Source organism: Panthera onca, chromosome A2 (genome assembly GCF_046562875.1).
Source record: "Panthera onca isolate mPanOnc1 chromosome A2, mPanOnc1 haplotype 2, whole genome shotgun sequence".
Lineage (NCBI taxonomy): Eukaryota > Metazoa > Chordata > Mammalia > Carnivora > Felidae > Panthera > Panthera onca.
This window is the reverse complement of record NC_138340.1, coordinates 156,990,620-157,007,337: the sequence shown is the minus strand read 5'-3', so window position 1 is coordinate 157,007,337 and position 16,718 is coordinate 156,990,620. Positions and strand designations below refer to the sequence as shown.

The 16,718-nt window shown below is 54.4% G+C and overlaps 1 protein-coding gene and 1 long non-coding RNA gene across 2 annotated transcripts in view; one reads left to right on the top strand and one right to left on the bottom strand.

Moving 5' to 3' along the window:
* LOC144614541 (uncharacterized) overlaps positions 1 to 7,071 on the bottom strand; it is a 110,522-nt gene extending 103,451 nt beyond the window's left edge. The window contains exon 1 of the long non-coding RNA XR_013552341.2: positions 6,689 to 7,071. This is a non-coding gene — a long non-coding RNA (uncharacterized LOC144614541). The remainder of the gene's footprint in view (positions 1 to 6,688) is intronic.
* Positions 259 to 16,679, top strand: EPHA1 (EPH receptor A1). The gene is made up of 18 exons (XM_060633350.3): positions 259 to 408; positions 1,494 to 1,561; positions 5,975 to 6,256; positions 8,199 to 8,601; positions 8,844 to 8,999; positions 9,286 to 9,630; positions 9,784 to 9,911; positions 10,169 to 10,319; positions 11,215 to 11,311; positions 11,534 to 11,592; positions 12,348 to 12,473; positions 13,303 to 13,488; positions 13,650 to 13,711; positions 13,833 to 14,039; positions 14,229 to 14,378; positions 14,633 to 14,826; positions 16,216 to 16,371; positions 16,461 to 16,679. Exons 1-18 carry the CDS (start codon positions 327 to 329, stop codon positions 16,537 to 16,539), a joined length of 2,931 nt encoding a protein of 976 aa, XP_060489333.2. The 5' UTR covers positions 259 to 326; the 3' UTR covers positions 16,540 to 16,679.
* Positions 16,680 to 16,718: the final 39 nt, after the last annotated feature.

Sequence of the window (16,718 nt, the reverse complement as noted above, 5' to 3'; positions counted from 1 at the left end):
AGGTTAAAGGTTGAGTTTAGGATTAGAATTAGAACTGGGTTAATTCTGGTTAATTCGAACTGGGTTAGTCGATTCCTAATCCCACCCACCAGGCGGCGCCCGCAGTCTCATTCCGGTCCAGACGCCTCCGGTTTTTGAAGTTTATTACCTGTCTAACAAGTTTCCTTCCTGCTCTACTGTCCCTTTAAGAAGGTGATCCAGGTGAGGCCCGGCTCCGCCCCCGGTGCCGGCCCCGCCCCCCGCCCCCGCCCGGCCCTCCCAGCTCGCGCAGTCCTCGCGACCTGACCCAGCCGTCTGGGCCGAGGTCCCAGGTCCCGGCCGGCGCCATGGAGCGGCGCTGGCCCCTGGGGCTCGGGCTGCTGCTGCTGCTCTGCGCCCCGCTGCCCCCCGGGGCGCGCGCCAAGGAAGGTACCGACCCCCGCCCCGCCCCCGCCCCCCCCCCCCCCCCCCCCGAGGGGCCCGGCCGGCACCCTTTCCAGGAGCCGGCATTCCTGCGGAGGCCCTCTCCGCGCGCGCCCCTCTCCAGCGCTCTTGTTTTGCCCTGCCGCCAGGCGATCGACTGGCCAGGCCAGTCTTTGGTCTTTGACCCCCAAACAACTGGTGGCCCTGGTCAGTCGTCCTGATCAACAGTTTGCGCCTGGTGGTGGGGAGGGACCTACTGACCGCTGCGGGGAAGCGGCGTCCAGACCCCCGCCCCGCCCCCCCCCAGCACTCGTGGGGATCCCTCATTCCCAGGCAGTCTCAGTCTCAGGTGCCCAACCCAAAGATCCGGACCCTATGAAGTCAGGGGTGGGAAGTCCCCTTATGCCATCCTAAGCCTGAGGGGGCGCGGGGTGGGGGTGGGCAGAGGGACCTGCCACTGGGGAATGGATTCGAACTCGGGATGCAGGAGTTTCCAGATGTAGAGATCAAATCTTAATGGTGAAGGCCTGTACACCCTCTCTGGCCCTACTACCCCCATTTTCCCAGGCTCAAGAGCTACGCCTGGTACCGTCACTGCACACCCCCAACCACAGGCAGAGCAGGCCATTTGCCTGTAGGAAGGAGCCTCCCCACTCAGGAACCCCCTGTAAGGTTTCCTGACCACACCCTACCCACTCAGGACCCCCAGGGGCTGAGATCCTCTCTTGCCCACACACTCTTCCAATTCTGCAGCTGCTGAATTTCCCCCAGCCAGCACCAGCCACTGCTGAGTGAGAGGGTGCAGGCCTTACTTGGGGCTGCGCTTCCCAACACTTCCTGCCTTGACTTTGGTCAAGGATCCAGCCCTCCAACCCTTGCCCGACTCTGCCTTCCTCCCTTCACACTCTGGAGGAAGACAGACTAATCCCTGAGCTCTTCACTCCTCCTTCCCCAGCTAAACCTCAGGAAGTCACAGCTGTTAGGAACAGGATGTTGAAGCCTTGGGGCTGGGGGCCCAGAATGAGGAATGTGGGTTGCATGTGTGGGTCCTCCTCCCCCAAGGGTGACCGACCTTTTCCTCACCACTTCAGTCACTCTGATGGACACGAGCACAGCACAGGGAGAGCTGGGCTGGCTGCTGGATCCCCCAGAGGATGGGGTAAGTGTCAAGGGAGGGGAAGGCTCAAAGCTGCAGGCCAGTGGGAAATGGGCGGAGAGGTGGGTGGAGGAACGGAGAAAAGAGCAGGAAAAACTGGAAGTGTCTCCTCAGGGAGGGGGAAGGGAGGTGAGTCAGAGCCTCCTGAATGGGACATTTGTGGGGGGGGGTTCAGGCTTCACCCCAGAAGAACGCTTCAATGCCTGGCTCCTCCCCTCCCTGCCCCAGAGAGAGAGAGGACTTGGGAGGTGATGAGACCACAATCCCCCAGGCAGGGGATGAACGGGACCAGGGATGCAATCATTGAGGGCTAAGAACCAAAACACCAGATGTATCTTCAATGTGAGGTCCATCTATCCCAATAGAGTTGCACAGACAGACTTCAGAGGGTCAAGGGTCAAGGAACCCCATAAAAGTGGATCCTAAATTGTATAGATGTATGGGGATATTCTTTTCTGGATAGGAAAGCCAAAGTTTTCAGCAAGTTCTTCAAAGGGTGTTTGCCTCCCCAAAATTCAAAGCTGCCCTCCCACTAGAGGTCCCTGAGCGCTTGGCACCTTGTCCATTTTCCTCAGCCCAGGCACAGCATGCATTCCAGCTGTCTGAACCTGCTCCAAGTCCCTTCCCTCCACAGATATTCCTAAGACCTAGTGAGCAGAGAGACATTCTTGTGAGTCCCAAAGCACACCTTTCCATCACTCAGCAGAGCTGGCCACAGAACCCCAGGAGGCTGCCCTCGCTGTCTCAGCTTCCTGGAGTCTGGCCTCAGGGCCTCCTTCCCTCTGGTCCTGGACCCCTTTGGCCTTCCTATTCCTGTAGGAACGCAGCCTCTATTTCTGGTATTGGGGTCACCTGCTTTCTTTCCCTCTGGGTCCTAGGGTCCTGGCTCTACTCTTAGTTCTCCCACAGAGTGGCCTATAATTAGAATTAATAGACTAAACCATAATGTATCCTACAGGAGGGGCTGCTTGGAAAATCCTGGATTAGGCCAGCCGTAATAGGCGCCTCATCTCATAAAGCAGCTAATCACTCCACAATGAGGGCTGCAGGTCCATTAGCTGGCTCCCACAGGCCTTCGCTGTGCCCCGGCCACCCCCACCCAAATAACTCTTCCCTAATTGGGCTGGAGTGGAAGCAAGGCCCCTTGTGCAGCTCAGGTCAAACAGCATATGTAATGCATACATGCACATACATATGCATACATGTGCATCACATACATATATAATATATTTGCACCAGGAGGGCAAGAAGACGGGAGCAGTTACAGACTCCCAATGTCTGCCGTGTCCCCTCCCCTCATCTCACACACATGCACGCGGATTCAGGCTCACCAGAATGTACCCATGTAGCAGCCAGCAGCCCGAGTGATAAGTGAAAGGATCCTTGTTGCTGATCCCGGGCAGCTGGTTCTCCCCCATCTGTCACCGCTGGAACTGGGAAAGGCAAGTCACAGCTGGGAACATCTGCTCCTCCGGGCTCCAGCTGCAGCCATGACAATCTAGCTAATGAGCTGCACATTAACCGCCTACCACCCTTCCACCTGACCTCCACGCCATGCCTTCCCCTTGGGCTTCCTCATCACAGCTTCCTGCTAAGAACAGGCCCCGGATGCCTTCACTGCTGGACACCCCCTGCCCAATCTCTGAACTGCCTCACACAGCGCAAAATTATGTACCTCATATACTCCTGCCCCTGCCACACCCCACCCAGTTCTCAGTTGATGGTGCTTTCCCCTACTTTTTCCCAGAGCTGAGAGTAGCAATGAAGGCCCTTACAGAAGATGTTCTAAGGGCCTCAGACTCCTCTTTAAGGCTCAGGTCAAGATCTCATGGGTTCGTGAGTTTGAGCCCCTTGTGGGCTGACAGCAGAGAGCCTGCTTGGGATTCTCTCTCCTCTCTTTCTCTGCCCCTCCCCCACTCACATGCACTCCATCCCTCAAAAATAAAGAAGTAAACTTTTAAAAAAAGTTAATTTAAAAATAACAAGGAAGAAGAAGAATGTGAAGTTACATCTCCATTTCATACTTTACACCAAAAAATAAATTCTAAGGAGATTAAAATCTAAACCTAAAAACGAAATCCACAGAAATATGAGGAGAAAATACACAAGATCCTTGTAAGTTTGGGATGAGAGAGCTTCCCAAGCAAAATACACGACTTAGAATTCATAAAGGGAGAGGAGATAGACGTTACTATGTAAAATTTTTAAATGTAGGCCAACATCAAAGATATCATTAGCAAATTAAGTGGCATGACAGGAAGAAAACATTTGAAACATATTTCAAGCAAACGATTAGCATCTATGATTAAAAAAAAAAAAAGTTCATCCAAATGAACACTCAAAAGGTAACAGGCAAAGTTTACAAACACATAATTACATAAAAATACAGATAGCCAATGAACAAAATAGAAACGCACAGCCTCCTTCTCAAAAGAAATGTAAATTAAAATGGCAGGAAGCTGTGTTTTGTCCATAAGAGAGGCCAAAAGTAAAGAGATCTTCACTATCCAGTTTCTCAAAAAAAAAAATGAGCCCTCATGCATTGTTGGTGAAAGTATAAATTGATAAATCCTTTTTGGAGGCCAATTTGACAGTATCTTCTTACAAAGTTTATAATATTTACCTTTTAATACAGCACTTCTACAGAAATCTTATAGAAATCTACACGTTTACTTAAAAAAAAAAACTAGAAGCTACCTAAATGTCCAACAATAGAATAATTAAATAAATTACAGTACATCCATACAATGGAATACTATTTTATGGATTGCTAAAAAGACTTAGGTAGATCTTTTTATACTCTCGTGAACATCTTTCAAAGACTTTTTATTTGTTAAAAACAAAAAGTAGGTTACAAAATAACAGGTTAAAAAATTATGTTAAAAACACAGAAAAACATTCAAACGTTTCTCTAGAGGCACTGAAAATGGTCTGGGGAGCTTCACTCCAAATTGTTAAGAATAACTTCCCGTGAAGAGGTAGTCGGGTGGGAGGACTTTCACTTTATATTATATATGTTTATTCTTTGACTTAAAAAAAAAAAAACTTATTTATTTTGAAAGTGTGTGCATGTTGGGGGGGGGGGGGGGAGGGCAGAGAGAAAGGGAGAGAATCCCAAGGGCACAGTCAGCTCAGGGCCCCGCGTGGGACTTCAATCCATGAACCTTGAGATCATGACCTGAGCCGAAGTCGGACGCTTAACAGACTGAGCCACCCAGATGCCCCTTCTTTGACTTTAATAATTAGCCCTTAGAAATAAAATGATCAAGAACATAGGAGCACCTGGCTGGCTTAGTGGAGCATGTGACTCTTGACCTCAGGGTCATGAGTTCATGCCCCACACTGGGCAGGGAGCCTACTTAAAAAAAAAAAAAAAGAGAGAAAGAAAGAAAGAAAAAGAGCATAAACTCTGGAGCCTAGAGTGCCTGGGTGCACATCCCAGCTCTGCCTCCTAATGACTGAGTGCACAGGGCAAGTCACTTAACCTCGTTGTGACTCAGTGTCCATCATGGAAAGTGTTTATAACAGTGACTGGTGCGTGGTAAGTCCTGTATTAGTGCTAGCCATTGTTATTACTAAGTGTAAAAATAAAATGCTTTTGGGGCTCCTGGGTGGCTCAGTCGGCTAAGCATCCCACTTCAGCTCAGGTCATGATCTCACGGTTCGTGAGTTTGAGTCCCGCATCGGGCTCTGTGCTGACAGCTCAGAGCCTGGAGCCTGTTTCATATTGTCTCCATCTCTCTCTCTGCCCCTCCCCTGCTTGTGCACTATCTCTCTCAAATATAAATAAACATTTAAAAAATTTTTAATAAATAAATAAAAATAAAATGCTTTTCATGTAAAAGCAGTTAACAGGGGTGGACTAGATGGTGTCTACGAGTCCAAGCAACCCCATCCATTGTTGATTTTGATAGTGACCATAACTGGAGGGAATATTGGAGAGGGTGAGTTCCTTCCATACAGAAGAGATTTATGCTTGTTCGTGCCCTCCAAAAGCTTAGGGGCCTTAATGTTAAAGGTAGTATCCTCTTTTCTACACAAATAGGCAGAAAGGTTTTGTGAATGAGTTTCTGCCATAAAAGTCGGCCTTTGGGGCACTTGACAATCCTGACTGATGAGACAGGTAAAAAAGCGGTGCTCATACTTCTGCAGCTGAAGTGGGCTCACTGAAGAGATCGGGGCTGGCTGCAGATCGCATGGGGGTATTGTTTTGCCCATCCTGTATCCAAATAAATCCTGACTCTAAACATTTAGCTTCTTCTCCTGGAGCCCGGGGGGGTGGAAAGAGAGCAGGACAAGCAGGTGAACTGGGGGAGCTCTGACACCAGCTTCCCCATCATCAGCTCTAGAAAACCAGAGTTTAGGGAGCAGGTGATGACTTGGATGGAGCCTAACTCGGATTTTTCCTTCTCGCAGTGGAGTGAAGTGCAGCAGATACTGAATGGGACACCCCTCTACATGTACCAGGACTGCCCACTGCAAGATGGCGGGGACACTGACCACTGGCTGCGCTCCAACTGGATTTACCGGGGGGAGGAAGCTTCGCGTGTCCATGTGGAGCTGCAGTTCACCGTGAGGGACTGTAAGAGCTTCCCCGGGGGAGCCAGGCCTCTGGGCTGCAAGGAGACCTTCAACCTCCTGTACATGGAGAGCGACCAGGACGTGGGCATTCAGCTCCGACGGCCCTTGTTCCAGAAGGTGCTTCTACCCCGCCCCACCTCCCACCCCTGCCACCTTGGTCCTAACACTGGTTCCTGCCCCCGCTCAGCTCAGGAAAAGGGACAGTGGCAGAAGAAAAAGAAAGAGGATCTAGGTGTCCAATAAGGACAAGAATGCGGGACTAGCAATCAGAAGAGGTGGATTTGAGTAGCGTAGAGGCCCCCTGACCTGCGGGACATACCTCCCAGGACCCCCACCCCCACCCCGGGATGCCTGCACAGACAGTACTGAACCCCGATACATACATTCCCGCGGTTAAGCTTTCACGTATAAATCAGAACGGAGCCAGAGACACAACACTGGCTCGTAATAAAATAAAACACTGATAACAGTACACTGTAATATAAGTTATCAGAGTACAGTCTCTTTCCCTCCCCCTCTGTCTCAAAATATTTCACGTGCTGTACTCACCCCTTTCCTCGTGGCGCTGCGAGATGACAAAACGCCTCTCCAGGAGAGAGAGCGAGGAACGAAGCACCGCTGAGTCCTGTCGTCAGCCTGTGACGTGACGTGACGTGACGTGGCGTGGCGTGACGTGACGTGACGTGACGTGAAGCCGGCGCGCCCGGCTACTATTGACCTTCTGACGCAAGGTCAGGAGGAGGAGTCTCTGCTCGTAGGCGTGGTTGACAGCCCTGCGGTCTTTGACAGCTGCCAAGCTGAAGCCGCGAAAGCCGGACCGCGGATAAGGAGGAACTACTTTGCCTTTTCTGCTCCGTCCGGCCTTTGCGCTCTTCACTTAACCTCTGAGAGGTTTTCTTGTCTTAAAATAGTGATGATAATAGTGCCGGCCTTATCTGTTTCAGCGGCTTTGCTTCCGTTGAGATAACGGCATTCCCTGGTGGAGGTATTTGGACTTTTGCTATCAGCACCCAGGCTGCTTGCGAGTGACACACCCCCGTGGGTCTACCTAGAGCTGTGTAGGGAGACACTTCTCTGCAGGCTCTCTCTCTAATACTATCCCTCTCTTTCCTACTCAAGAAGACGTACCGGAATGCAAAAGCGTAAGAAGCATATTATTATAGGACGTGCTCTCTTTTTTTTTTTTTTTCCCAAAGAGAAGATGTTGTAAAGTTTGTTATTAGTAATAAATGAATGATGACGCACTTCATAACTGATCACCTCATTGGCACAGACGCTGGGAACACCTTCGAATAGTGGAAATTATATGGGCTATAGCGTCTCACTGCCTGGTTACCAGTCCCATCATGTAGCTGTGTGATCTTGTCCAAGGTCTCTAGCCTCTCTTCGCCTTAGTTTCTTCATCTGTTAAGTGGGGATGGTAATCCATCCTACCTCGTAGGTTTACTGCAAGGACTCAACAGCATAACACACATAAGACACTTAGCCAGTAGCTCACAAGTAATAAGCCCTTGGTTTACAGTTGTGTAAACTATACTTTATTTATTTATTTATTTATTTTATATTTTAATGTTCATTTATTTTGAGAAAGAGACACAGAGTATGAGTGGGGGAGGAGTAGAGAGAGAGGGAGACACAGAATCCAAAGAACACTCCAGGCTCTGAGCCGTCAGACTAGAGCCCTACATGGGGCTGGAACCTATAAATCGTGAGATCGTGACCTGAGCCAAAGTAAGAGGCTTAAGTGACTGAGCCACCTGGGCACCCCTAAAGTATTTTTTTAATGTTTATTTATTTTTGAGAGAGAGAGTACAAACATGGGAGGAGCGGCGGGGTGGACAGAAGGTGCAAAGCAGGCTCTGCACTGACAGCAGAGAGCCCGATGTGGGGCTTGAACTCATGAACCATGAGATCACGACCCGAGCTAAAGTCGGACGCTCAACCACTGGGCCACCCAGGCTCCCCTGAACTATAAAGTATAGAGCAAACAACTGTTTTCTGTCCCGCGGGAGTGAAGCATAACTTTACCATCCCCTTCTCGGACACCTCTCCTTCCCAGGTGACCACTGTGGCTGCAGACCAGAGCTTCACCATCCGAGACCTCGCGTCTGGCGCCGTGAAGCTGAACGTGGAGCGCTGCTCCTTGGGCCGCCTGACCCGCCGAGGCCTCTACCTCGCTTTCCACAACCCAGGTGCCTGCGTGGCCCTGGTGTCTGTAAGGGTGTTCTACCAGCGCTGTCCTGAGGCCGTGCAGGGCTTGGCCCGATTCCCCGACACACTGCCCGGACCCGGCGGGTTGGTGGAAGTGGCAGGGACCTGCTTGCCCCATGCCCAGGCCAGCCCTGGTCCGGCGGGTGCACCGCGCATGCACTGCAGTCCGGAGGGTGAGTGGTTGGTGCCCGTGGGCCGATGCCACTGTGAGCCTGGCTACGAGGAAGGCAGCAGCGGTAAAGGATGCCTGGGTAAGGAGGCCGGAGGAGGTGGTGGGCACTTGCAGGGGCCACTCGGGGGAGGGCCTCCAGGTGCCGAGGGAGGGGAGGAGGTCCACGCTCCATCTCCGAGAAGTGTTGACTGTGTGGCTGAGCACCCCAGGAGACACATGCAGGGTGCTTCTGGTACAGAGGATTGGAGGCGGTGGCGAATGGGGATGATTCTGCCTGTAAACACATTGGCCAACCATGGCTCTGCTGCTTTCTCCCTCCAGCCTGCCCTAGCGGCTCCTACCGGGCAGACACAGATGCACCACATTGTCTCAAGTGTCCAGAACACAGCACAGCTGAGCCGGAGGGGGCCACCGTCTGCACCTGTGAGAGCGGCCATTTCCGAGCCCTGGGGGAGGGCCCCCAAGTGGCATGCACACGTGAGTCCAAAGGGGAGGGCCTGGCCATCTGTGAGAAAGCGCAGGACTTTTGGTGAGCCCATGTTAAGGTCGAAGTTTTCCGGAACTTTTCAGAAATTGAGCACCATTTAAAGTGCCAGACGTTAGAGCTCCTCCCCCTCCCCCCACTTTCCTGGAAGAATGCAGAGCTGAGCTGGGTCTGAATCCAATCTCCCAGCAAGGCCTTCAGCGGTGGGAGGAGGCAGGGGCCAGCAGGCTAGATGAGAGCAAAGCTAGTTCCACCTAATGGCCCCTCTTCTCCTTACAGGGCCCCCCTCAGTTCCCCGAAACCTGAGCTTCTCTGTTTTGGGGACTCAGCTCTCCCTGCGTTGGGAACCCCCAGCAGATATGGGGGGGCGCCAGGATGTGAGGTACAGTGTGGGGTGTTCTCAGTGTCGGGGAGCAGCAGTGGACGGGGGACCCTGCCAACCCTGCGGGGGAACTGTGCGCTTTTCCCCGGGAGCCAGCGGGCTCACGGCACCGGCCGTGCGTGTCAACGGCCTCGAACCCTACGCCAACTACACCTTTAACGTTGAGGCCCAGAATGGAGTGTCGGGGTTTGGCCCGTCCACGCGTGCCAGCACCTCACTGAGCATCAGCATGGGGCACGCAGGTGAGTGACCTGGGCAGGGGCCAGGACAGGACTGGAGGAAACCAGAAGGGCTCAGGACCACAGAGACAGATTGACGGGCAGAAAGCAATCAAAAAGCGACTTAGGTTCTTTCTTCTTTCTTCCCAAACCCCCTGGAACCCTCTTGACTCACAGAGTCACTGTCAGGCTTGTCCCTGAGGCTGGTAAAGAAGGAGCCACGGCAGCTGGAACTGACCTGGGCAGGGTCCCGGCCCCGCAGTCCAGGGGGGAACTTGAGCTACGAGCTGCATGTGCTGAATCAGGTGAGGATGAGGCAGAGAAACAGTCCCTGGTGTCTGGGTGTCTGTTCTGGGGCACAACTCGCCATTCCTAGCCTGGGTGATGGGACAGAGGGAGAACTGGCCGAAGTGAACGGTGTGGCTTTCTCAGGACAAAGCCTGCAAACAGCCCTGCCCTGACCATTCCCCAAGCCACCCCTGTCCACATGATCCCAAGACTGCCATCGCCTCCACCAGGTCTCTCTCTGCACAGCCCAGTTTCCGTTGGTTCTCATCCACAGGACGAAGAAAGGCACCAGATGGTTCTAGAACCCAGGGTCTTGCTGACCGAACTGCAGCCAGACACCACGTACATTGTCAGAGTTCGAATGCTGACCCCTCTAGGGCCTGGCCCTTTCTCCCCTGACCATGAGTTCCGGACAAGCCCGCCAGGTGGGTGGGTTATCCTGTGTTCTGCCCCAAACACACATGCACACGTCATCCCACTGAGGCTTCTCAAACACTGCTCCAATCAGTGACCTTTCCTCTTCCGCTATGTATGTGCATATGCACATACATGCACGTACACATAGGAACTGCCTCAGCGGAGAGAGCCCCACATGGATTCCCACAAAGCCCCCTCCCCATAGTAATCTCAGACATTTTTTTAAGAGCACAAGCAGGGGAAGGGGCACACACACACAGAGAGAGAGAGAGAGACAGAAAGAATCTTAAGCGGGCTCCACACTCAGCAAGGACCTGGGACCTCAGTCCCGCGACCCTGGGATCATGACCTGAGCTGAAATCAAGAGTCAGACACCGGGAGCACCTGGGTGGCTCAGGTGGTTAAGCGACTGACTCTTGGTTTCAGCTCAGGTCATGATCTCATGTTTTGTGAGTCTGAGCCCTACATCGGGCTCCACGCTGACAGCATGGAGCCTGCTTGGGGTTCTCTCTCCCTCTCTCTCTCTCTCTCTCTGCCCCTCCCCCACTCTCTTTGTCTCTCTCAAAAGTGAATAATACACTTAAAAAAAAGAGTGGGATACTAAACCAACTGAGCCACCCAGGCGCCCCTCCTCAGAACACCTTCTGCTGCTGGATACTGCCAGCCAGGATCCTGCCAAACCTCCTAGCCCCCCGGTTTCGTGCTTGTCACCAGGCAGCCCAAAGCTAGGGGCCCCAGGGTGAGGCCTCTCCGCATGCTCCCCCCCCACACTCCCCCATCTCCTCGCACAGGGGACACACACTTGAGGCCCACTGAGGGACCTGCCCCTGGGTGTGCCCTTGTAGCCTTCATCGTCCCTGTGGACTCTGAGCCCTCCAGCCCTCCTCACCCCCTGTGCCACAGTTTCCAGGGGCCTGACTGGAGGAGAGATTGTGGCCATCATCTTTGGGCTGCTGCTGGGTGTAGCTCTGCTGCTGGGGATGCTCTTCTTCCGCTCAAGGTGCTGTTCCTGCCCCTTGCCGGCTGCCACCCAGGGCCCCAGAAGCCCTGGAATGCAGCCCCAACACCCCTCCCCTCCGCTAGTATGAAAGCTCCCTCCAGCATTCCCCCACCCCGTCCTGTGCCCCCAGCCCCTGTGGTTTGTGGGTAAAACCCAGCCAGAGCTCCCTGGGCCCCTGCGGCAGTCCTGGGACTCTAAAGCAATGCTCCCTCACCCCTGCAGGAAAGCTCAGCGGCGACACCAGCAGAGGCCCCGTGATCGCGTCACTGACGTGAACCGAGGTGAGCCCAGGGCACCTGTGTGTGTGTGGGGGGGGGGGGGGGGGGGATGTGGGCTTGGGAGGCGCCACTGGGATAGAACCAAAGAACCCACATTTGCCAAGCCAACTCTGGGAGCATGAGTCGGGGCCATGGTCTCTGGAGCTTTTCTGTTTTGCTACCTAATTAACTTTGGTTAATTAACTTTGTACTGATAGCCCCCCAGAGGCTCTGTGCAATTACCTGTCAGCTCTTGGTGCCACTGTTCCGACACCCTGGCTGGCCAGGTCTGCTGGCCGAGGCTTGGTGGGAAGGGGGTTGCTGGCAGGCTCCCTGAAGTCCTCTGAGGCATGTGGACTTCCTACCGGTCACCTCATTAGGTGCCCCCACGAAAGGGGGAGGCAGTGGTCCCTCCGAGTAACAGGGTGAGGGCGAGGCTTGTCTGGGAATGTGAATGAGGTGTGAGTGATTGGAGGAGTATGGCTAGCAGGGGTGAGGAGGAAGGGCAAGAGATTTGAAGTGTGGTCAGCAAGCCATGGAAAGATTGGGTAACTCGAGGCTGTGAACAGCTTTCAGCCCCAGGTTCTGGCCTGCAGCTCTGGGACTCTGGGGGCGAGGACATAGAGCTTTGCACGTAGACAGAGGAAGAACCTCATTGCTAAGGACGGAGACTTTCTCCCACTTTAGCCAAAACAGGACTCTTATGGGAACAAAAAAACTCCTGAGCCTTGAAGTTCGAGTTCCTGTGGTGAGCCCCCCGCCCCCCGTTCTGCCTACAGAGGACAAGCTGTGGCTTAAGCCGTATGTGGACCTCCAAGCATATGAGGACCCTGCTCAGGGAGCCCTGGACTTCACCCAGGAGCTTGATCCAGGCTGGCTGATTGTGGACACTGTCATAGGGGAAGGTGAGCCCCGCAGGTCCCCTGTGTGTGGCAGCACAGAGCTGCGAGCCGGCTGGCCCGTCAGTTGACCCAAGAGCTCCTAGATGAGTTTCCTTTCTGCTCTACCCTGAATCTTCCTCGAATTGCTGTGGTCATGCTGTAACCCCTTTATCAGATGTCCTCAAGCAGCCCCTGCTTCCTACACAGTTTGCTTTGGTGGTTATGGAGTTTCTGATGAACAGCCTTAAACACATCATCTTTGTCAGCAGAGGGGTCGTCGTCCCCAGGCTCAGGCTCTTCTCAGATGGTTCCCAAACGTGGGAGAGCTTCAGAGCCTCCCTCGCCCCGCATTCCACCCCACCAGGGGCCCAGTGTCCTTGGGCTGCCCTGATCCCTTGGGTCACTATAGGAAACGGATCTGAGCAGAGAACAAAGCTCAGCAGTGTCCTTGCTGGCTCTGCAGCCAAGCCAGCTGCGCTGTGACCGGAGGAGCTCGCGCGAGAGGAGGCAATGGTTAGCCTCCCCAGTCACTGGCGCACTGGCCCCGGCCCACCCCGCCCTTTATAAACACAGTCCGGTGCCACTGCACAGCACGCACTCACCTGGCATTTACCGAGCACCTACTGTTAGCTGAGAACTCTGCTCACCTGGGACACTGTGCCGAACAGGTTGTGTGGCTGCACCGCTCCTCCAGACTCCTGGCCCCTTCCCTAGGAAGTACGGCCCAAGCCCCTGTCCAACAAAGGGCAAGCCACTTTTCTGATCCAGTGAAGAAAAGAACCAGAGTGCTAGAGGATACTGCTACCTGTCCCCCCAGGGGCATCGGGCCATGGCCTGTTTTCTTTCTACCCAGGAGAGTTTGGAGAAGTGTATCGAGGGACCCTGAGGATCCCCAGCCAGGACTGCAAGACTGTGGCCATTAAGACCTTGAAAGACACATCTCCAGACGGCCAGTGGTGGAACTTCCTTCGAGAGGCCACCATCATGGGCCAGTTCAGCCACCCACACATTTTGCATCTGGAAGGCGTCGTCACCAAGAGTAGGAGCAGTGGTCTCCAGGAGCATGGGGAGGGAAGGAGGAGGAAGGGAGGGCATGAGAGCACCGGAAGCGTAGGGGAGATCTGCTGCCAAGGGCAGGAAGTCTGGTTCTGGGAGGAGATGGGTAGAGGCTGCCAGGCCGACTTGTGCTTTGTGTCTCAGGAAAGCCCATCATGATCATCACGGAGTTTATGGAGAACGGAGCCCTGGATGCCTTCCTGAGGGTGAGGAGGGTGGACAGCCAGCTGGGGAGGGGAATGCACCATGGATGCCTGGGTTTGGGCTCCTGGTTTGGGAGGAGGAGACCCTGCCCGGTGCCTAACTGGCCCGCTCACCCTGCTACAGGAGCAGGAAGACCAGCTGGTCCCTGGGCAGCTGGTGGCTATGCTGCAGGGCATCGCGTCAGGCATGAACTACCTCAGCGACCACAGTTATGTCCACCGGGACCTGGCCGCCAGGAACATCTTAGTGAGTCAGAACCTGTGCTGCAAGGTGTCTGACTTTGGCCTCACCCGCCTTCTGGACAACTTTGATGGCACTTACGAAACCCAGGTTAGAGCCCTGTGCTCGCTGCGTCTATACTCGCATGCAACTGTGTGGCATACATACAGTCACACACGTATGAGTATGGGACGCGCGCTTTTGTGGACACAGTAATGACTCATCCCTTTGCACAGGTGCTTTCTCGCGCCCCTCCTTGCCCTGAAACACATCACCTTTCTGCCCTACATGCCCTGTTAGGGAGGAAAGATCCCCATCCGTTGGACAGCCCCCGAAGCCATTGCCCATCGCACCTTCACCACGGCCAGCGACGTGTGGAGCTTTGGGATTGTGATGTGGGAGGTTCTGAGTTTTGGGGACAAACCGTACGGGGAGATGAGCAATCAGGAGGTAAGCCTGGGGTAGTCCTCCCCATGTCACCCCTGACTGACTTCTCATCTCCCCAAACCTTCCCGTGGCCCCTTCCTGCAGACATCCTATTCTTTCTCCCTGACCCAGCCTTTCTGCACTCTTGCTCCTCTGTCCCCGTTGTCTTACTCCCTGTTCTCTTTCCTACTGGTCAGGGGGTGGGAAGAGGCTCTATCGCAGTGATCTTGTGTGCACAGAGGCTTCTCATGGGGCCCCTCCCTGCTCCCCTGCTGCAGGTAATGAAGAGCATTGAGGATGGGTACCGGCTGCCCCCTCCCGTGGACTGCCCTGCCCCTCTCTATGAACTCATGAAGAACTGCTGGGCCTATGACCGAGCCCGTCGGCCCTCCTTCCACCAGCTGAAGGCACATCTGGAGCAATTGCTTGCCAACCCCCACCCCCTGAGGACCATTGCCAACTTTGATCCCAGGTAACCACATTGGAGAGGGCAAGGGGATTCGGAGGGCAGATCTGGCAGAAGGAAAATGGGCGTTCAGCAACATTCACCGAGTGCTAGGCCTGTGGACCTGTGGACAGAGTGCGGCGTCTGCCCTTGGGGAGAAGACGCCGTCCCATCCTTGATAAGTCTGGGTTGGTAGGATAGAAAGCAAGCACAGAGATGGAAAGCACATATAAACAGTGCCTACGACCCAATAACTACTCCAGAGAGCTTGTTCACTTGGGTGGGGATTGGGGTGGGGGAGATAGAGTAACCGGCAAGTGCTAGACAGTGGGATGTGTGCATGTCATGGCCGAGGGAGGGACAGCCTCGTGGGGTCTCCCAGAGCACATGGCCAGCCTGGGTTGGGGAGCTTAGGGAAGACCGGTTACAAATAGCGCAGGGTCCCAGCAGAGATGGTGGGGTCAGTGCAAGGGGGACCAGCTCTGCTGAGAAGTTTGGACTCTACCCTGAGCACAGAGAACCATTGACCAGCTTGTAAGTCGGAGGGACATGGTCAGCATCGTGTTTTACCAGAAACATTGCCAGCATGTGGAGAACGAACTGGTGGCAGGAGTGAGGTGGGGGAGATGGGCACGGCTGGACTCTGAATGCTGGATCGGGTGAACCAGCCCTGGCATGCTGGCCTCCATATCACACCACCATATATAACCTTGTTTCTGGGAGAAAATATGCTCCAAGCTCCGGCTTTTGAAACTATCTTTTGGAGCAACAACTCCCTCGTATACTGGAGACTGCGTGTGCTAATCTTTCTGGAATGTTGAATATTTTTCCCCCAGCAGATTTACTTTGCTAATGGTTTTGGCCCTGGCTGGCTTTAGCACAGCAACACTCATTGTCTTTGAGGGTGTCGGAGTGCAAGAATAACAGCCGAGGTGGAGGGGGCAAGCCGTGGCTGCTCCCAGAAGTCAGGGGGCCGCCCCGAAAACGGCAGGACCATGCCTAGCTTCTAAAGCCTCCGCTCTCCTGCCGTCTGCTTCCTCTCAACTGTGGTGGTTGACGCTTGAGTCTTAACCAGCCACCAGTCACTCAGGACTGGCCACTCCCGTGGGAGATGGGCTGATGGCATGCTTCTGTTGGGGGCTCCCAGGGCTGTCACCTCCCCTGAGTCTATCAGTGCCACGGGACCGTCAGCCTGCCTGTTGCCGTGAGCACACCAGGACTTGGGCCAGGAAATGAGTTCGCAGACAACGGCCAGGCTAATCCACAAAGTCCAGATAATCTCTGTGCTCAGACACCCAACTTGAATGCTGGCTGCAGATGCTCAGAGGCTGAGCCCCGATCTCAGAAAAGCTGGGGCAGGAAGCTGCGGACAGCCCCTGCACGTCCCGTGCAACCGAGGGACCCCTTGTCCCACAGGGTGACGCTCCGCCTTCCCAGCTTGAGTGGCTCCGATGGGATCCCCTATCGAAGCGTCCCTGAGTGGCTGGAATCCATACGAATGAAACGCTACATTCTGCACTTCCGCTCGGCTGGGCTGGACACCATGGAGTGTGTGTTGGAGCTGACGGCCGAGTGAGAACCCCGGGGGGAGAGGGGGCCCCAGGCAGGGAGGGCTGCTGGGGGTTGAGCCCAGACTCACAGTCCCCTTTCACCGCCCACAGGGACCTGGCACAGATGGGAATCACGCTGCCGGGACACCAGAAGCGCATCCTTTGCAGTATTCAGGGATTCAAGGACTGAGCCCCTCCTGCACCTACCCTGGCCTCAAAGAGCAAGGATGGGGCCATGGTCGCTCCCCATGGCCCTCCCCTCATCCTACAAGATGTAGGCCTTCGGTGCTGCTCCTGCCCACCCTTGCCTGAGGAACTCACCTCTGGACCCAGGAGCCTTTGTTTTAAAAAGGGAGGTGGGGGTAGAAG